General features: G+C 43.3%; 2 protein-coding genes and 1 pseudogene across 2 annotated transcripts; all 3 read right to left on the reverse strand.

Annotated features, from left to right (window-relative positions):
- Positions 1-887: 887 nt before the first annotated feature.
- Positions 888-8,058, reverse strand: LOC143383447 (uncharacterized). Its single transcript, XM_076838019.1, has 4 exons — positions 7,935-8,058; positions 7,367-7,405; positions 4,880-5,006; positions 888-2,564 (listed from the first exon to the last, which is right to left on the reverse strand). The coding sequence occupies exons 1-4, from the start codon at positions 7,965-7,967 to the stop codon at positions 988-990; spliced, it is 1,776 nt and encodes a 591-aa protein (XP_076694134.1). The 5' UTR covers positions 7,968-8,058; the 3' UTR covers positions 888-987.
- Positions 8,059-10,638: 2,580 nt separating this feature from the next.
- LOC143384150 (vomeronasal type-1 receptor 1-like) lies at positions 10,639-11,538 on the reverse strand. Its single transcript, XM_076839208.2, has one exon. It carries the CDS (start codon positions 11,536-11,538, stop codon positions 10,639-10,641), a length of 900 nt encoding a protein of 299 aa, XP_076695323.2.
- Positions 11,539-17,115: 5,577 nt separating this feature from the next.
- LOC143384151 (elongation factor 1-alpha 1 pseudogene) lies at positions 17,116-18,486 on the reverse strand (annotated as a pseudogene).
- Between the last annotated feature and the right edge of the window lie 3,438 nt (positions 18,487-21,924).

Here is a 21,924-nt window from a genome sequence, read left to right on the forward strand (position 1 = left end):
CTTGTTCTGCTGTCGGATCTTCCAATTCCAATTAATTTTACCTACTATTTCCTGTACCAGTTATGGTGCATACCTGGCTCCCATAGGGTTGACTGACACTATGGAATTATAAACACAAGGGCACATTACCCTTGTAGAACCTAAAAAAGGCTTCCCTTCAACAGTGTTGGACACTATGTGAGAGTCTATGGGAACTAAAGAAATTCATGATACCCCTCTTCATAGTGATCTGTTTTCACCAAAAACAGAGACATGAAGGCTACACATAAGACTATATACAGTTCTGCAGGTTTTTCTAGGTCCTGGGCAGCAAAGCAAATTAGAGTAAGAAATAATAATTACTTTTACTCATAATATCTGTATTATTAAAAATGGGGGCTCTGTAAAACTACTGATCATTCACACAGAGCTCAATTTTGTCTTCTCTCGTCAGAAACTGTGAATAGAACCACAAAGACTACAGGTAGATTAAATAATAAAGCATTTATTAATGCATAAAGCTAGAACAGTATGAAGAAAATTTCATGTTGGTGAATAGGAGACCGATAAAATTTTTCCATGAAGGTAAGGTAAGCCATTCCTAGAAGACTCTAGCAGACTGCAGATCAGCTCCTCCTGGTTAAAAAATAGGTCAGATATATGTTTTAATCAGTCAGAAAGCGGAAAGAATTGTCCTTGAAGGCCCAGGTTGTTCAAGAATTTCTCCTGGGCATAAGCAAACATGTACCTTCTTTTACAAGCTCAGATGACCAATGAACACTGTGTTAGGTGGTAGAAGATGCCTTCTGGCAGTGATTTAACTCTGACAAAGGCTCCTGTAAGCTTTACCTGTGCATGAATGTGTGGGACTCTCACCCCAGTGTGGGTGTTAGGAAGTATGATGTTCAACTTCAGGCAGGCAGTTCCCTCATAGGGCCTAATACTGACCAAAGAAATAGCACATTTCCTGCAGGTATAAAGCCTTTCTCAGGGGTGGACTTTCAGGAGCTAAGTGATGTTAAACCTTGGGCTGAAGGCTTCCTCACATTTGTTGCTTTTGTGAGGCCTCTCCATGGTGTGAGATTTTCGATGAAGAATGAGGCCAGAGTGCTGTGTAAAAGATTTCCCACATTTGCCGCACTCATATGGTCTTTCTCCAGTGTGAACCACCTGGTGCTGAATGAGGCCAGACTTCTGGATAAAGGATTTTCCACACTGACCACATTCGTAGGGCCTCAAGCCGGTGTGAATTTTCTGGTGTTCAACAAGAGTGTAGCTCTGTCTAAAGAACTTCCCACATTCACTGCACTCAAAAGGTCTTTCTCCAGTGTGAGTCCTCTGGTGCCGAATGAGTTTGGATTTGAACATAAAGGCTTTCCCACATTCCCCACACTCATAAGGCTTTTCTGCAGTGTGCACCTTGTGGTGTTTATTGAGGGTGGCTCTTTGGCTAAAAGATTTTCCACACTGGTCACACTCAAAAGGCCTAGCTCCACTGTGGATTAACTGATGTTGAATGAGGCCATACTTTAGGCTAAATGACTTACCACACTGTCCACACTCATAAGGCCTTGCTCCGGTGTGAATTATCTGGTGTTCAAGTAGGCTGTGGCTCTGTGTAAAGAATTTCCCACATTCGCTACATTCATAAGGCTTTTCTCCCGTGTGAGTTCTCTGGTGTCGAACAAGAGTGGATTTGGACCCAAATGCTTTCCCACACTCATCACACTCATAAGGCCTTTCTCCAGTGTGAATTCTGCAGTGTTCAATGAGGTTGGAGCTTTGGCTAAAAGATTTCCCACATTCACCACACTCATAAGGCCTTTCTCCAGTGTGCACTCTGTAATGTTTAATGAGGGTGGCTCTTTGACTAAATGATTTCCCACACTGACCACACTCATAAGGCCTCTCTCCAGTGTGGATTCTGCGGTGGTCATTCAAGTGGGAGGTCTGGCTGAAAGATTTCCCACATTCACTACATTCATAAGGTCTTTCTCCATTATGGACTCTCTGGAGCTGAATAAGTGAGTACTTGCAGCAGTAGGCTTTCCCACATTTGGTAGATTCATAAAGCCTTTTTCCAGTGTAGACTCTTGGATGGTGAACAAGAGCATGTTTGTGGCTGGAAGTTTTTCTGCATTCACCCCATTTGTAATGATTTATTCCAATATGAAGATCTTCCCCACACTCAGTAACTGTATTTGGACTCTCACAGTTGGGAACAGACTGGGGCTGGGTAAAGTCCAATGTGGCCAAGAAGCTTTTTCCAACATCCCCACAAGTTACAGGTTTCCCTTGGATTCTGCAGCTCTTTATAAATGAGGCTTTTCCCAAGTCTCTCTTCAAGGACATCTCTGAGCTGTGACAATTCTGCTCCTGGTGAAGGTTTGCACATATCCCAGTCAAGTATGGTTCCTGCCCAGGTTGATCAGCCAGGTGCAAAAGGTCTTTTAGAACTGGGACACACATTTCACAGGGATAAGTCTCCTGGGTAGATACACCTGCCTTTGTAGTCTTGACTTGTGACAATCCTACAGAAATCTGCTCAGAAGGTATCTCTTCATCCTCCATTCCATGCCAACAAACTGTAAGCAAACAAATTCTAATGAAATACATGTTGACACCATAGTGGGAGTATATTACTCATGTTTTAAAGTACTTCCTGTATAATATGACTTTTGTATGTGTGGTATTAAGGATCAAATACAGGATCTCATAAATGCTAGTGCTCTACCACTGAGCGATGCCCCCAGACTGATTTTCTGATACTTTAAAAAACTTCTAAGACTAGGAGTAGTGGCACATGCCCGCAACCCTAATTACTTGGGAGGCTAAGGCAAAAGGATCACAAGTTCAAGGCTGGCCTAAGAAACTTAGAAATACCCTGTCTTAAAGTAATAGAAAGGGGTGTGAATGTAGCTCAACAATAGAGTGCCACTGAGTTCAATCACCAGAATAAAACAAAGCAAAATGCTTTGCTGAAAGCCCTGCACAATGGCATGCCCCTGTAATCTCAGTTACTTGGGAAGCTGAGGCAAGAGTGAATGAGATTCCATTTAAAAACAAACTAAATTTTGCTGGCTGGGGAAGAGAGCAAGGCAATTCTTACCAAAGGTCTGAGATGGAATCACACCATTCAAATGCAAAATAACCAATCCAGAGTCAATACTGCAGACCATATTTTCTATATGGCCTTGATACTTCAGTATGCCATAGTCCTCTGCCCCAATCATCCCAAGACAGGTAGTAGGCAAGTATGGCCAAGATGTCCCTTAATCCCAGGGTCCATTGCAATGTTTAATGTACCCATCCTGAACTATTTACCATGCCCTACCTACTGGGCTGGAAGTCCAATAAAGGCTATAGTTTAGTATTTTCCCTTCTACTTCGGCCTCACCACTGGGCACCTTCTCATGTAGGCCCATATATCATGGTACTATTCTCTTGCCACTTTAAATAATAAATTATTCTATCGATGACATTAAACTCTCACTCAGTCAACTCAATCAGTTAAAATCCTGCAGTACACTTTAAAACAGAAAGAGGAGGTCCTATCACATACGTATCAAGGAATGAGTCCACATGTATTGTTCTGAGGATGAGAAAGCTGGAAGCATTTTGAAGCAGTGGCTGCTGGGCAGTATTGAGCCTCTAAAGATCAAAAAGGTGAGCCATCACCAGACAAAGGACACAAGGCTGAGTTGCACAACACGATGGTGAGGCAGGGCCTCAAATCTACTCCTCATCATTGACTTTGACAAGCCTTTGTCATCTGGTGACGTGTGCATGCTGTCCCAAAGGCTAGTAGCATCCAGAACCAGGAAAGTACAATTGGAAAAAGGAATATTTACTGACGTTCACAAACTTCACCACAAATGGTCAGTGTTGGGAGGCAGTGCAGAGGATATGTGGCACATGGAGTACAGAAAGGAGGGAGCAGCAAAAGGCTAGAGACCACAAATAAGGAGTCAGCAAAAAATCAACAAAGATAAGGAAAAGGGCCAGAGGTGGTGCCACATGCCTGTGGTCCAAGCAGCTCAGGAGGCTGAGGCAGGAGGACTGCAAGTTCAAAGCCAGCCCCAGAAACGAAGCAAGGTCCTAAGCAACTTGACACTGTCTCTAAATAAATCATAAAAAAGGGACTAGGTATGTGACTCCGTGATTAAGTTCCCCTGACTTCAATCCCAGGGGAAGGAAAGGAAAGTAGACAGAAACAAAGGCTGACCAGTGGCATCAGCTCCAAAACTCTAAAGAAAGAAGAGAAGGAAGGAAGGAAGTGAGGGGAGGAAGGGAAAGAAGGAAAGGAAAGTAGGTAAGTAGGTAGATAGAAACAAAGGCATAAGCTCCGAAACTCTGGCAGACACCAGGCAGGCTGCTAGTTAGGGTTAGAAAACAGGCTGCTGGTTATGAGGAGAAAGTCTGGATGTCATACACTCCCTCGCGGCCACTCATCAAGGCCCAGAGTCCTCTGAGATGTGTGGCATGTTCATCCTATGACACCACCAGGGCTCTCACTTGCTCTCCCTGTGTAAAGCAAGTCCTAAAGGAAAGACAGGCCAGGTAATCCTGCAGCACTGCCCAGAACCACACAGCACACTACAGACCACAGGAAATGTCTTCCAGAAGGAGGTGAAGATCTTGGAATAGTAACCCAAAGAGGGAGTAGAAAGTCAGGTGAGATCTGTCAGGCTGACTTAGATACCTGATGCCCAGACCCTCCCCTGCGCACTTCAGGGCAAGAGCTACAGCTTCTCGTGGCAGTGCACCAAGCCCATCCATGCACATGTGCCAAGACAGTGGAGAGGATTTCCACAGGCTCTGGAAAAGGCAGAACTGCCGCTAGAGGGAAAGTGGATATAGAGCCCAGCTCAAAGCAGTGGGGTGGGGGCGAGAGTCTTACCTAGGGAGGTCACAAGTGCAAAGTTCTCCAACATCACACCGAGGTACAGCACCCGCTGATCCTCACCAAGGAGCCCCCACTCTTCCTGGGAGAAGTAAATGGCCACATCCTCAAAGGTCACACAGTCCTGCCAAGATGGGGAAAATTAATCAGCTTCTCTCCTAGGAACCCAAGTCCACTCTTCCTCCTACCAGTCAGCCTTCCCTTGCTCGTCTTCCTTCCTGCTTTCTAACTCAGAGGAGACATCGAAGGTATTGAGTTTCACCGTCTCCTCAAGGTCTGTGGTCACCGTGTCCTCCTTCAGCACCATCAGGCACCACCCTCTCCTCTTGGTCCCATGGTCACTATCCTCCTTCAGCATCCCCAGGCAGGTGGGCTGGGAGAACCAGCTAAATGGCCTGACATGTAGGGCCAGATCCCCAAAAGCCAGGTGATTTTCCTGGGGTCCCAAGATTGTGCCTCTCAGACACAAATTTGAGCTCATCATCTTTGATGTCCTCAATGCCAGGCCATCAGTCACTTAGCTCACAATCCCCATAGTGTAAACGTCACTCCTTGAACTGCACTTCTCATACAGCCTTGCTCCTGCAGCCACCTCCACCCCTCCCTGGTTTCACCATATTACTCAGAACATGGCATCCAAAAAGCTTGGCAAGTTGATACAAGATCTAGTACTACCCAGAGCTTTGATAGCCCCCACTGCCAGAGGCAGTCCCTGTCCTGTTCTGCAGGCCACATTAGTCCATCTTTACTAGCATAACAGAATATTTGAGGCAAACCACTGTATAAAGAAAGACATCTGGGCTCACATTTCTGGAGGTGCAAGGCCTGAACACTTCATCTGAGATGGCCTTCTTGCTGGCAGTCTCCTCATGTAGCTCAGGGCATACCATGACAAGACACAGGAAACACGCACATGTGTATGCAATCTCTTTTCTACTTATAAAGCCAGCAGATCCTACCACAGGCTACATCCTAACAACTCTATATAGCCCGAATCACTCCCCAAAGGCTCAACCTCTAAACATCACAGATTGTTTCCACTGTTAATATGTCAGGCTGGGATTCACATTCCAACACATGAATCCTTTGGGAACACTCAGGCCACATCCCAACAAGAGCTCCTCTGCTGAGCTCCTTGTTTCAACCTCAGCAACCCAGAACGGCCTGCAGATTTCAGAAACCACAGCCCACTTCCACTTGTGCTGTACTTGATATGCCCGCCTCCAGGAACTGCCTGCCTCTCCTCCTGACTTTCATTCAATGGCCTGCCACAGTAGCCTTACACCTCAGGAACACCAACTCTCCTCATGAAAATTTATGCTGCTAATTTATGAAACTCGAAAGAAACACCATGGATTCTACAAAATTCTTGTGGATATAAAGTATGTTGAATAAGCATTAGTCCTAGCTTCAGTACCTCAGTTACTCCTAGGCCTTCACACTGATTTCATGGCAAACTGCCAGACCATCCTCTCTCCCATACCTTTCACTTCTCTCCCACATCTTTGTGACTCCCACAACTACCACCCAAGGACCCAAGCACAAGACACACCCATGGGTCCCCATGATCCCAATAGCATTACCAGCAAACCAGGATTCCCTTTTAATGGTGACCCAAGCTACACTCAGGACAAACACTGACCACTACCTTCTGGATGTGTCCTGAATCCCTCCCCAAAGCTGTAGTCCTGTGTGGTTAACTATCCATTTGATGTCTAAACTAACTGTTCTTTGAAATATCTCAGCCTCTAAAGATGTCCCAAAACAAAACTGCAAATATTCCAAATAACTCACCCTACTGCAAACTTATCCTGCTTAGTGGAGCTTCTATATTTCTAGCTACTAGACCCAAACACCCCACTTCCATGAACCACAGATTCTTAAGAATATCTCACCCTTAGTATCTATAAACTTGGTCTTTCTTACTCAAAAAAACTGATATAGATACCAACAGCTACCAACTGCATGGCCACCACATTGGTCCAGCCATTATTAGCTCTCACCTGTCTGCTACAGTAGGCTTATCTTTGCTCCTCCTATCCCACCCTTCACACCCAGTCTGGTCTCCATGTTGTAGCCACAGGAAATTTGAGACTTGGGTCAGATCTCCATCTTCTAATCCAAAACTTGCATTACTTGTCTCACTCCAGAAAAGACACAGAAAATCTGAGAAAACCATCACAGTGTGATTCCTGTTCTCTAGCTTCCAACTCCCTGCTTTCCTAAACAACTCAGCCCTACGTTCTGCATTTGCTTACCAATTATCTAAACTTGGGACATCCTTCCACACCTTACTGTACTACTTTCCAGCAAAAGAAACCACTTCAGATAGCCCCTAGTCTAGACATGTGATTCCTGGGCTTGATATAGTTGCTCAGGATCCAAGAAGTAGAGAAGTAACATGAGAAGATCCCCAGAACACTAAAAGATGGAGAGACCGAGTGGGATCAGAATCATGGAAGTCCTGGCACACCCTCTACTCACCTGTGCGAAGTCCATAAGGGTTTTTGTAGTCATGGGAACCTGTGAGAAGAGGAAGAGAGACAAGTGACCATGGTGGGGGTTCCCCTGACTCAGGCCTCCTTTTTTTCCCGCCCAGCCCTGGGGATGACTGCATTATGGGTGGCCTCAGTGCCCCAGTCCTGGGTGCTGTTAACTACGGTGAGAACTTGCACTAGGACTCCATCGTTGCTGCACCTCGGTGCTATCCCCTTTCCAGATGTTCTAACTTTGAATTGCGTTTGGAAACTTTGAAAAACTTAACGCAGACCACGCTCTTCTGAGCACAGCACTCCCTGGCTACCCAAATCCTGAGGATAAGGGTGACACGCCAGATTGCTGCTGGCTCAACCGCCCTAGTGAAATAAAGAAACCAGTCCCTTGGGCAGTCACGCTATCCCACACCCAGGACACCAGCTTGGGAAGTGGGGACCCGCCCCTGAGCCCCGCGTCCTTCTGGACACCGAGACCTGAAAGGTGGAGTGACACAGGAGGACGCGCGCAGCCCCTCGGGGCTCCGGGACTCGCGCGGCCCGGGGGACGCGGCGCTTACCCCGCCTGTGTCCTGCGGCGCGGCCACAGCCATCGGCTTCGCCGTTGCGCCGCGAAGACCACCCAGGACTCCTATAGCTGATGGAGCGTGCGGAACCGGAAAGCTATCACTGCGACCGTCCGGGAGCGACGCCGGAAGTCCCGCCCCGAGCTACAGAACAAACGCCGCGGCGCCCTCTGCCGAGCGCTCATTGGCCGGGTCTTTGCGTGGCATTCTGGGTAACGTAGTTCTCACGCTCCGCAGGGCGGTCTGCGTGGCTCTCTGGGAACCGCCGCTGATCGGCCTCGCGGGGCGCTGGGAGATAGCGTCACCGCCTTTGGAAAGCGGGGCGGGGCTTCGCACTTCTTAAAGGAACCGCGGCCAAGTTGTCTCTACTGGAGTTTCCACGTGGACGCGGAGAGGCGTGTCCGCTCTGCGCGCAGGAGCCCTTAGCGCTGGTTAGCGGATTTCGGGGGCGGGTCCAGGAGCAGAGACAGGGCCGGAGTCCACTCGTGGTGCAGCAGACCTGGGATGTAGGCGCTGAGCTCAGCCCAGGGCAGAAGTGACTTCCTCCTGAGAAGCTGATCTGCAGACACAAAAGGGAAAGTGGAGAGACACCCAGTGAGACCGGAGACGACCGCGCTGAAGACGGCCACCGAGAAACGCCGAGGGAAGGCAGAAAAGAAGCTTGAGGTGCTGCTCCTCCAGGAGGGAGCAAGTCCGCCCACCGCCCGTGGCTGCCCTGGGAGGTCTTGCTGCTGGCAGTGGGGACAGTGACGTGTGACGTCAGTCTCCCGCCAACATCCCGGAGGTCCCGCGGCTTGTCAGCCTGAAGGGTGAATCCCGAGCCGGCAGAGGACAGCACTGACGTCAAAGCTGTTTAGGGAAATGATTCTGTGATCTGAGTAAAGGGAGAAGAAGACCCTCAAGTGAGAGACTCAAGTCTTGTATTTACTTTTTAAAAATAGCATGTTTCCATTTCCTGTTGAAGATCCAATTTGTTCTGTGGAGTTTGTCCCTGGAAGGAATCTGGATTTCCCTGACATCCTGTGGGGAGTAGAAGAGAGACAGACTTAGGAGAGATTCAACTGCGAATCTGGAAAGAGCAGTGGGGAACCTACGCAGGTACCTCTGGAAGTGGAATAGGCCTTAAGGAGGTGATAGAGGACAGAGCTTCCCTTTTGAGAAAGTAAGTTTGTACACTAATAGGAGGTGAGAAGAGAAGGGCGAATTGATGAGGAGAGGGAATATTGAAAATAGGGAAAGTCAAATCAAAACCACAAGGGTCCTCTGCACATCTACCAGAATGGCTACTAAAACAAACAAAAAACAGTATCAAGGATGCGGAGAAGTTGGAACCCTTATATACCTGCAGTGGGAATGTGGAATGGTAAAGCTATTGTGGAAAAGAGTCTAGCAGCTCCTCAAAGTATAGAAACTGCCACCTGAGACCTTGTTTACACATTCTAAAGAACTGAAAGCATGAACTCAGGTACCCGGACACTCAGGGCCGTGGTAAGGTTATTCACAGTGTCCGAAAGGTAGAAACAACCTAAGTATCTCTACCATGCGGCCAGCGCAATGGTTTCATTAATGAGGTTCTTGGCATAAAAGTTAGCTAGTGAGATCGAAATAAACACACAGACTCAGTTACCTTTTTCTATGACCAGGTCCGAGACAGCTCCCCTCTCTGGTTCCCTCCTCTAACCGCCCGGCAGGGCAGCAAGGATTACTCAGGGCTAGCAGGAGAGAGAGAGAGAGAGAGAGAGCACGCCAGGGAGTAGCCTTTTATTGGGGAGCAAGAAACTCAGGGGAGAATTCCATCCAATGAAGGTTGAAGGGGGGCCGCACTCCAAGGTCAGGGTCAGTGATTGGGCCTCCGGGGTCAGTGGTCAGTTACACCCCCACACGGACAGGTTCTCTCAACAGGAGAGGGCTGGGAAAGCTCCGACACAGCCAGAGCACCTCAGACCCTAACCGGGAGTCACCCAGTCACGTGTGAGAATGGCTCCCGACAAGTATCCATCAAAGATCTGTGAATTTAAAAAAATGATACATTCAAACAATGGAATAGTCATAAAAGGAATAAAGTTATATATGACACAACAAAGATGAACTTTGAAAAATATTCTAAGAAGTGTTAGTCACATTCAAAATAACAAATATTTTATTCCACTTTTATGAAATATCTAGAATAGGCAAACTCATAGAGACAAAAAACAGGATACCAGAGGCTGGGGGCACGGGAAATGAAGAGTTACACTTAATGTATACACATTTTCTTTTGGGTTGATCAAAAAAAGTGTTGGAAATAGTAATGGTAGGTTTACAACATTACAAATTCACTTAACACCACTGAATTGTAATCTTGAAATTTATTAAAATGGTGCATTTTACATTACATGTCATTTACCACTCTGCACAAAAACCACACAAGCAGAGATTTTCTCCAAATCTCAGACAATATTTTCCCCTATCACACTATTTCATATTCATGAATATTTCCTTTGAAGCTAGAGCAGTTTGAGTAGCATTTATTTATTTATGTACATAAAGTTTATTTTAGGCCTCTTATAGGACTTACATTGTCTAAGATTGAACTCCCCCATTCTACACAGAATGACACATTTCTATAAAGAATGTGCAATTTATTGCCCTAAACATTAACATGGTAGAAGGGATGACTGAAATAGCTGTAGAGAATATGGAAGAAGTTGCTTCTTTGTTAGCAGTCCATGAAACCAAAGAAACGAGTGTCGCTGTGAATGAGCACCAAGGGACTGAATGCTGGGAAACATGAAGACAAAAACATAGAGGTATTTACCAGCCACTGACCTGGGATTACAGCAAGAGTCATCCAAACATGCAAAACAGAAGAGAATGAGTAAAAGATACAAAAGGAGCTCACAAGGATCAAAATGGTGCATGTAGCTTTACCCTCAGGGGAATGTCTAAAAGTATGCCTGTGGATGTAAATGTGTTGCACTCGCTGTTTGTGTCTGTGCAGGAAAAGGACCATAAATCCACTGGCCCAGGCCATGAGTCCCAAACACATGAAGTCAATTGTGAAGAATAAGAATGCAACTAGAAACTTTTTAAAGCTATCTGGATTAAGTGCGGAACAGTATCCATAATTTATTTTCACACTTATATTTTTGCTGTTCATTGGACCAATCACTTTTATAGGAACAAACATATTTATCAACAGTTGCAGGATCCAGAAGAGAAAACAACTGAAACCAGTGCACCTTGGGGATTTCATTCTGAGCTCCAGCCACTTGGAGAAATTGGGGTAAAGTTTTATGGCCTGGAAACCACTGAGGAAGCAGGTGGTGCTGAGGGAAACCCCTCTGGCTACTCTGTGAAAATAGAAGAGAAGTTTACATCCAGTTTCATCCAGGAAGTAGTTCAGTCCAAAAGCTGCCACTGTCTGAGGGATCCCTCTGGAGAAAAGTACAATGGAATTGGCTAATACCAGTTGGTTGAGGACCATGTCTGTGGGTTTTACATTGTGTCCAGTGAGCAAAGTGAAGTTATAAAGACAAAGGAGGGAGATATTTCCAAGGACTCCCACTCCCATCTGAATAAGGAAGATAACCCCAATTTCCAACTTAACAACCGCCATCACATTGCATGCTTGGTACAGTGATTTTGATTGGAATAAAGGAATGGGTAGTTAGACAGACAAAAAGAAATATTACCATCACCTTGCCCAGTAACCTTTACTGCTAAACCTAATACATATTTTCTAAGTTTAAGTAAGCATTAAGTATGTGTGGTTGTGGATTCAGAAGGTGTTCTTGAAAGTTCTACTTGGAAGCAGTTTGAATGTCATCCCACAGGAAGTAGGTGAATGCATCATGGTTCATCTGCACAGCAGATAATACCTGTAAACTGGGGAAGATCTTTATACTCTGATTTAGTAACTGATTGCTTTCTGAAATGAAAAGCCAAGTAAAAAATTATGAAGTATGCCAAAGTTTTTCCATATATGTGGAGAAATAAAAATACAGGAACAGAATACATACAGATTTAGAAGAAAATCTTCTAAAATAGTGGCTTTATTTTTGCAAAATAAATATTTCATATAGTAAACATGGTTGAATCAAATTAAATATTTTAAAAACACAAAATTGAAAAGTGGAAAGATTGGGGCTGGGGATGTGGCTCAAGCAGCAGCACCCTCGCCTGCCATGCGTGCGGCCCAGGTTCGATCCTCAGCACCACATACAAACAGAGATGTTGTGTCCACCAAATACTAAAAAATAAATATATAAAAAAAAGAAAAGTGGAAAGATTTACAAATATTCAGTTGGTGACCTCTGTGAAAATGAAATACTTCAAGTGAATTGAAAAATATATCATTTCAACTGTATATCCTAGAGGCAAAATTATCTGTCAATAAAGCTTAAATTTTGCTTATATATTTTACAAAAGGGTTGATGTATTTTTGAAACAAATATATTAATATAAGTGGAAAATAAGAATTTCAATGTAAGAGAAAGTGAGTGGTAATATAAGTAAAACCTCCATTTGATAGAAACATTCAATATTAACTTATTAAGAAAATGTTTTGTACTAGAGATCAAACTCAGGGACTCTCATTACTCTGAGCTACATTCTTGCCTCTAAACCACACATACACACAAATAAATATTACATCAATTTGTAAGTAAATGCATAAAAATATATACTCTCCTTCCTTTCTACATTGAAAAACTGTAGAAATTATGGGCAACCAAATATCAATGCCTATTTCTAACAACCAGGTTTTGGTCTCTAAAATTTCTCAGTATAAGAAAGAAGTGTCTTTGAGGGTGAAGGCAGTTTATTTCAGATCTAAGCAGAAACTTTCCAAGATTCTTTTGGAAAATCTGATCAAATAAGGGATGTGAGGAAATTGAGAGAAAGCGGAGGTCACTTGAAGTAGTCTCAGGACCAAAGGAAGAAACTACCATTGTACAAAACTATGTAATAGTCACTCTGAAGGATCGATGCTCATAACTGGTTGCATATGGCAGAAGTGACATAACAGTAACTGATAAGGGTTATGCTGGGAGATATTTGGAAAACACATGCATTCTTCTGAAAACCAATGGAGGAAATGCTAATCCTCTATCCTACCTATAGCTCTATAGATGCTTTTTCATGTTAAGAAATTTCAGTTTGGGGTAAAATGTATCACACTTCAAAATATTTACCATCATGTATAAAAGGTAAAATAATAGAAGTTTCAAGATCGTTTTTAGAGAGCCTTCCTCAGAACAATCCCTTCTTCCAAAAGCACTGAAGCTTCATTGTTGGATGGTGAAGTATGAGGAGGTTTGAAGTCAAGAAGAAAAAATGCTATCACGCTGGCGGTGCCTGGTTGAGTTATCTTCTGGCATGGTCATTTCTACCACACAGAAACCTCAGCCGTGAGATAAATGTCCACTTCCATGACTGAGAATTGAAATACACATTTGAGAAACATTCTAGAAACAGGAAATGTTATTAAGATAATAATATCATCTAGAATAGACACAAGTCAAGACAGTTGAAATTTTTCTTTTATATAAGCAATAATCTTAAATGTACAAGCAAAATTACATTAGTAAAAAGGGGGAGATTTTGGAGACAGATTGATAAAGTAATACAAAGGAAACATTGAATGACAACCAAAGGTGGTATTTAAATTATAGAACTTATTTTAAATAATAGCAAAGAAATCTGTTGTCCTAGGTAGAAGTCTTTCCAGTATTTTTGGTAATTCAAAGCACACTATATGTACCTTATTGAATAAAATGTCAATGAAAATGTTAACATTTCCTAATTTCCTCTACTAATATCAAAAGGGCAAGACGTAAAAAATCAATTTAATGAAAAGAACTTACTATGTGTAAAGTATAATAAGAATTACAGTTTGCTACTGGAAAAAAATAAAAATGTGACAGAACTTGTAATGACCTAGGTTGGCAGATACTTACATAGGAGAGCTTCAGAAGAACCTATATATGGTTGAAGTGAACGATGGCCTGGGGTAAACAGCTTGTTCAATGATCACCACTGAAGTACGTGGAGATTTAATCAAGACTTCAGAGGTATATTTCTAGCTTTAATCTTAGAAGAAAATAATAAATACTTGATATAAATATATATAATCTCTCAGATAAAAATATAGCAGTATATTTTTCATAATTTTGTCTTAGCAAAGTATTTCTAACCAAGTGTCAAACCTGATGTCCCAAAAGTTTTTGGTGTTTTCATAAAATGTAACTTTTTTTTCCTTTGGTACTGGGACAGGAACAAGAGATGTTTCACTATCAGGTACATCCCCAACACTTTTTATTTTCTATTTTCAGACAGGGTCTTGCTAAGTTTCTTATGGCCTTGCCAAGTTGCCAAGACTGGCCTGGACCTTCCAATCCTCCTGCCTCAGCCCCCCCCCCATTGCTGGAATTACAGGCATGTGGCACCACATCTGGTGATATCTGGTGATACTTTTTTGAGAGAGAGAGAGAGAATTTTTTAATATTTATTTTTCAGTTTTTTTCGTCAGACACAACATCTTTATTTTTTTATTTTTTATTTTATGTGGTGCTGAAGATGGAACCCAGCGCCCCGCACATGCCAGGCGAGCGCATTACCACTTGAGCCACATCCCCAGCCCGGTATTTGTACTTTTTATAATAGAAGGTTTTCCTCACTCTCCCACCTGCTTGGGCAAACCCCTCCTGTGGGACTCCCCAGTGTGGGCCCTTGCACATGAAGTGACTGTTTCTCTAGGACCCGTGTGAGTATAGTTAACTTGTACCTCTCCAGTGTCCTGTCTTGTGGCTGCAGCTGATTATAGTGTGAAAAGATACAGAACACTCATACTCACAGAGGTTTTTTGAAGATATTCAGATTGCCAATTCATAAAATTTTGCTGAATTTTGCTAAATTTATTTTCCAAAAAAATCATGCAATTTAACATTGAAAAAATTAAATCATTTGCAAAAATATTGCAATCAAATCTCAACAGTTGGGATAAAGAGAACAGTTTATGTGTGAGTTTGGGGGAGACATCACTTTTGGTCAAGGACTGGACTAGTGATGACAGGACAAAGTGTGGGGAGTGGGAACCCATGTCCTAGAGTGACCATCTCTCACACCCCATGGACACTGATGAGCACCTCTCACAAGAGAAGACAAAAGAAGAATTCAGTCTGCAGGGATCCGGGAAGATGGGAGTTAAGACAGAACTTCCTGGGTGGTGGCCAAGGTCCCCAACAATGAAGCATAGTGACCTCTCTGGCTAGCAAGGGGAACAGGGGTGGGGAAGGGTATCTGAATAAACATGCACCTCACATTCATACCTTTGTTGATTTCTTAAGGATTTTACAGCAGAGTTCTAGTTTTTTTTCAGGGCTGCAGATTGAACCCAGGGCCTTGTGCATGTGAGGCAAGCTCTGTACAAAGCTGAGCTATATCCCCAGCAACCAAAATATTAGCTTTTAGATTCGAATTTAACATTTTGTAATATTTGAAATTCCAGTAAATATTGAAAAGAGAAATTTGGGGTGTGATAAGTGGAATTAAAAATAGGTAATGAGGGCTGGGGAATGTGGCTCAAGTGGTAGCACGCTCGCCTGGCATGCATGCTGCCCAGGTTCGATCCTCAGCACCACATACAAACAAAGATGTTGTGTCCGCAGAAAACTAAAAAATAAATATTAAAAAATTCTCTCTCTCTCTCTCTCTCTCTCTCTCTCTCTCTCTCTCTCTCAAAAAATGGGTAATGAAATTAGAGCAATAGACTAAAAAAAGGGGGAAAGGTAAACTGCAGGAATCATGTGAAAAAGACTTTATGAAATGAATTTAAGTCTGCTCAAGTATGAAGTCCTGGTTTGGGAATCCATGTTTCCCAGAGCTAGAGAAAATATTTAGGAACCTGCAGATCTGTGAATTGCATAAACACGGTGCTGCTTGAAATACAACACAGATTAAAGCTCATATCCCTTTGTCATAGAACATTTGGAGACAGGGATGATTTAAACTAGGTGATTCCTGCTTTCAGAGGGAAGGATGTGATGTTCATCAAACAAGTTCTCCAATTAGAATTTTTATTGTTTTTATCTTTATCCTTTTAGGTTGCTTTTTTTAAAAAAATAATGTATCTTGTGATTAGAGGAGAACCAGCAGGAGATTAATAGGAGAATGAGAAAGGCAAGGCACGTTGGACATCTGCTTACGTGCCTGGGTGATAATATCACCTTAAGACTAAGACGTTCCTGAAAATTCTTTAGTGAGCCCCCATTAGCCATGCATACTTTAATGACTCCACACCTGGGACAGGGGATGGGAGAGATCAGGCCGATGGAGGCAGGAAAGGCACCAGATGCAACAGCTGCTCTCGGAAAGAGTGATTTCACACTTTGTGCAGAAATATGCCTGTGGCCAGTCACACAACACCCCCACACTACACACTATACACTAAACACACACACCACAAAACAGAGCACATACTAACTACACACTATACACACAGACACCACACTACACACTACACACACACACACACACACACACACACACACACGTCCTTTGTTCCTGGGGATTTCCTGTGATAGAATTCTCCTATAAATCAAACACTTATCTGACTAAATACAGATACTTACCCAGTGGCATCTGAGGTGCACACAGTGGGTGTCAGTGCAGGGTCTGTGCAGGAGTGGGGAGGGGCATCTGGGTCTGAAATAAATGACTGGAACTCCATGATCTCACCTCCTTCTTGGGAAGTAATTAGCATTTCACCTGTGACTGCAGCGGCAATAAACATCTGCATGGGGACTTGAGATCATGTTTGGAAAACAAGATTGTACAAAGCACCCAAAGCAATTAATATTGAAATGTGGTTCTCCACAATAATCGAGGAACTATCTGGGACCAACTTACCTTTTTTTTTCCTCATTAAACTTTTTGTTTTAATGGGTCTCAAAATTCTGTGACAGATTTTTGGTCAAGTTGTTTCCATTAAAAAGTACTGATTTTAAAAACTAATAACCTAAAACTGTCACACACAAAAACCAAAGTGGTCTACACAACATTCCCTTTCCTTCTGAAGGCCTTAGGATGCGTTGTCATCATTGACCAGTCTTTACTGTTAAACCTGAATGGCAGGTGAGACAGACCTTCTGAGGCCGTTCTTCACCCTGATTAAGCCTGGGGCAGGGGTTAGGGGTCACATCCCTCTAGCCCTCTGAGCTCTCTGGGCAGACTTGGTGACCTTGCCAGCCCAGCAGCCTTCTGTCCACTGCTTTGATGACACCCACAGCAAGTGTCTGCCTCAGACCACGAACAGCACCACGACCCAGAGGAGGAGGGTCAGAGAAGCTCTCGGCACCCTGGGCTCTCCTGGAGCCAATCAGCAATGGCAGCATCAACAGATTTCAAGAATTCAGGGCCATCTTCCCGCTTCTTACCTGAACGGCGATCAATCTTTTCTCTCAGCTCGGCAAACCTGCCAGCCATGTGAGCGGTGTGACGGTCCAGTACAGGAGCAGAGCCAGCACTGATTTGGCCTGGATGGCTCAGGGTCATCACCTGAGGACTGGAACCAGCTGCTTCCATGGGTGGGTCATTTTTGCTGTCACCAGCATCATTGCCACAGACATGTTCTTGACATTGAAGCCCACGTTGTCTCCAGGAAGAGCTTCACTCAGAGCTTCATGGTGCATTTCAACAGACTTTACTTCAGTTGTGACATTGACTGGAGCAAAGGGGACCCATGCCAGGCTTGAGAACACCAGTCTCCACTCAGCCCACAGGGACAGGACCAATGCCACCAATTCTGTAGACATCCCGGAGGGGCAGACGCAAAGGCTTGTCAGTTGGATGAGTTGGTGGCAGGATGCAATCTAAAGCTTCAAGCAGTGTGGTTCCACTGGCACCACCATCTTTAAGGGTGACTTTCCATCCCTTGAACCCAGGCATATTAGCACTTGGCTCCAACATGTTGTCACCATTCCAACCAGAAATGGGCACAAATGCTACTGTGTCAGGGTTGTAGCCAATTTCCTTAATGTAGGTGCTGACTTCCTTGATGATTTCCTCATATCTCTTCTGACTGTAGGGTGGCTCAGTGGGATCCATTCTGCTAACACCAATGATTAGTTGTTTCACACCCAGTGTGTAGGCCAGAAGGGCATGCTCACGGGTCTGCCCATTTTTGGAGATACCAGTTCAAATTCACCAACACCAACATCAACAATCAGGACAGCACAGTCAGCCTGAGATGTGCCTGTAATCATGTTTTTGACAAAGTCTCTGTGTCCTGGGGTGTCAATGATAGTCACATAATACTTGCTGGTCTCAAATTTCCACAGGGAGGTGTCAATGGTGATACCACGCTCACATTCAGCTTTCAGTTTATCCAAGACCCAGACATACTTGAAGGAGCCCTTTCCCATATCAGCAGCTTCCTTCTCAAAAATTTCAATGGATCTTTTGTCGATCCCACCACATTTGTAGATCAGATGGCAGTAGTGTTGGACTTGCCTGAATCTATGTGTCCAATGACAACAATGTTGATGTGAGTCTTTTCCTTTCCCATTTTGGCTTTCATTTAGCGGGGTTTTCACCACACCTGTGTTCTGGTGGAAAACCCACTGCAAAAAAGGGAACTTACCTTGACTAATAATGATTATTTCTTTAGGGTAAGAATCTAGTGGTGAGACTGTAGCATCATATGGTAGGTACGTATTTGCCTGTACAAGAAAGGTCCAAACACTTTTGTAAATTGGATGCATAGTTTCTCCCTTCTGCCAGCAATGTTTGACCACTTTAGTTTTTCCACATCTGCACCAGCTGGTACTGTCAGTCTTTCCCCTAATTTTGCATGTGCTCGTGAGCATATCATACTATCCTGCTGTGGCTTTAATGTTAATTCTTGTAATGAATTGCCACAGACTGGCTGGGCACAATTCAGGAGCCACTTGTCAAAAGAAACTAACTTTATTTTAGAACTACACATGCCAAACAAAACAGCTCCTCAGGAAAAAACCCTCAGAGCCCAACTGCCACCACCGGCTTCCCACAAGCCACACACTCCAACCCAGCCACCTCCTCCCACAATCATCCTGCTCTTGAGGCCGATTGGCTGGGTCGCATGGGCGGAGCCAAAAAAGTCCCCCAATGAGCAGCTCCGTGGTCTGAAAGGGCAGGGAAACAGCCCAATGAGCATCACCGCAGAGGAGCCAATCAGCTAGATGTTGCTAGATGTTGCTGGGGCCACTGTGAGCCAATCATCAGCTGGTAGTCTGAAAGGGCAGGGAAACAGCTCAATGAGCATCTCCAATGAGCATTACCGCAGAGGAGCCAATCAGCTAGATGTTGCTGGGGCCACTGAGAGCCAATCATCAGCCAGCGGTCTGGAAGTTTGCTGGCAGCTGGAAGTTTGCTGGGGCCCCTTCGACTGTGGCTCTCAACAATGAATAATGATGTCAAGCATATATTCATGTGCTTATGTGCTATTTGGAAATAAAAGAACATTGTTGAATATGAATATGTTCATATCTTGAATTTTTATTATTTCTTATTATTTTGGTGGGAACTGAATTCAGAGGACTCTACCACTGAGCTACACCTCCAGCTCTTTTATTAAACAAACAAACAAACTTTATTTTCAGGTAAGTTCTCACTAAGTTGCCCAGGCTGGCCTGGAACTTGGAACTCTACTGCTTCAGGCTCCTGAGCACCTGGGTCTTCTGAAATTTTTAAAGCTGCGTGCACATGCTCTTTATACTCTCTACACAACTAAATTGTCAGAAGTATAATTTGAAAATCTTTTCTCCTAACTTTCTCATTGTGCTGATTCTCTTGGGAAGAGCAAATTTTGATTTTTCATGAAACCTAATGTATACAAATATAATTTTTTACTGTCATTTTCCAATTCTATTTAGGAGTAATCACTAGCCTAAGATATGAGAAAGTTTCTCCTAGTTTTTATTTGAATATCTCATAATATAGCTCTTATAATAAGTCTAGAATACTTTTCATTTTTTAAAGGAAAAGTCCAATTTTCACTCATGGATATCAGATTATCTCAGCACATTTTCATATAAATTATGATGACATCTTAATAATCCATGAATTCATGTGTACATGTATCTGATCTATTTCTACATTGTTCCCATGACCTATGTGTTGATCATTGTATGTTATACCTCATTTTCAAATTAATTAGAATTTTGGAAATAAATCTTAGTGTTAACATTATTAATTGACTAATCACAGTTGTACACATTTATAGGGTACAATGTGACATGTTGCTATATATGTATACCATATGTAATGCTTAAACCAAGCTAATCAACATATCCTCCAACTATTTAGCTTTCATTTTATGGTATTTGTTAAAATTTAAAATAATGTTAGACTTATAATAAAGTTGCAAGATATAGTATAGAGAGATTTTGTATGTACTTCACCAGTTTGCCCTAAAGTTAATATTTTATGTGCCATCAACAATCATCAGAAGTAGGAAATTAGTCTTGATACAACACCTGACATGAACTATAAACTCTCTTTAGAGTTCCTAAGGTTTCCACTAATGTCCTTTTTTTTGGTCCAGAATCCAACCAGGATGCTCCTTAGTCTCAAGTTCATGAAAATTTGTTGGTTTTCACTGGCTTTTGTGACACTTTAACTTCTTATGCTTTTGAAGAACAATGGTCCAATGATTTGTAGAAGGTCCTTCAAGTTGGGATATATGACATTTTTGTCATGGATGGGTTGATGTTATGCATATTTTTCCAGAATGCTCCAGAAAAAATGCACCTTTCCCAGTGGGCCATCTTGGAGAGACAAGGTGCTCATATTTAGGACTACCAATATTAACCTTGGTCACTTGCTTCAGCTGGTGTTTGCTGGTTGATCCACTCTGAAGTTCCTGTTTGCTTATTTCAATAGGATGTGCCACTGGGAAATGCACGCACTTTTTACACAATGATAATTGTTCCAGAGGCTGTACTTCAATGTGGGAAGAAAAAAGACAGTGGAAGGAGCATTGTCAGTATTAAATATTGCCTAAATATTGTCAGTATTCCCCAGAGAAACAGAACTAACAGCGTGTGAGTCTCTGTGTATGTGTCTGGAAGCTTAATTACTTATTTATTATAAGGAATTGGCTCATGAAACTATGGGGAGTGAGAAGTCCAAAGATCTGCCATCTGCAAGAAAGCCATGTGTGGGGGAGTGTTCATTGTGAATGGCAGCAGGATGAAGACTGAGAGAGCCAGTGTTTTTGTTTGAGTCCAAAGGAAGGAAAGAGCTGATGTACAAGGTAGGGCAGTCATGAGGACGTGTTCCCATTTAGCCATGGGAGGGTTTGTGTTCATGTTCCCCTCAGGCCTTCAACTGATCAAGGCCCACCAACATTGGGAAGGGCATTTTTCTTTACTTATTCAAATGTTAACTCATTCATCCACAACCTGATTGTCTGACCAAATATCTGGGCATCCTGTGGCACTGTCAAGTTAGGACACAAAATTCACCATCGTATGTCCAAGCATTGTCAAGGTGGCTCCCATTCTCCTCTCCCTAAACCAAACTTAATATCCAAAATAAAGCCAGTCACAAGCTTGTAATTCCTTCAACAAGATACAAGGCAAAATGCCCTATCTCTTTTCCCAGGAGGAGGTAGAGCTTTGAGTGACCTTTTAACAATACTGACGGCTACAATACTAAGTCAGTACACCTTATGCTACATGATAAGGGAATAAGAGAGGAAAGAAAACACAGATATTTGCAAAACACACACACACACACACACACACACACACACACTCAAGGCAACATAAGGAGTAAAAACTCATGACAACTACATTTGTCACTTTGGTAAACAAAGGCCGCACAGTTGCAGAAGTTATTTGAAACTCCTTGCCTCCACAATGCAGTCCATGTTTTCTTTGCCTTCTGCAAGTATCTGTGGTGCTAAAGCTATTGACCTCATAGTGTGACCAACAGCTCCAGTTCTGAATTGTTCAGGCGA

Source organism: Callospermophilus lateralis, chromosome 18, assembly GCF_048772815.1.
Source record: "Callospermophilus lateralis isolate mCalLat2 chromosome 18, mCalLat2.hap1, whole genome shotgun sequence".
In the NCBI taxonomy this organism is placed as follows: domain Eukaryota; kingdom Metazoa; phylum Chordata; class Mammalia; order Rodentia; family Sciuridae; genus Callospermophilus; species Callospermophilus lateralis.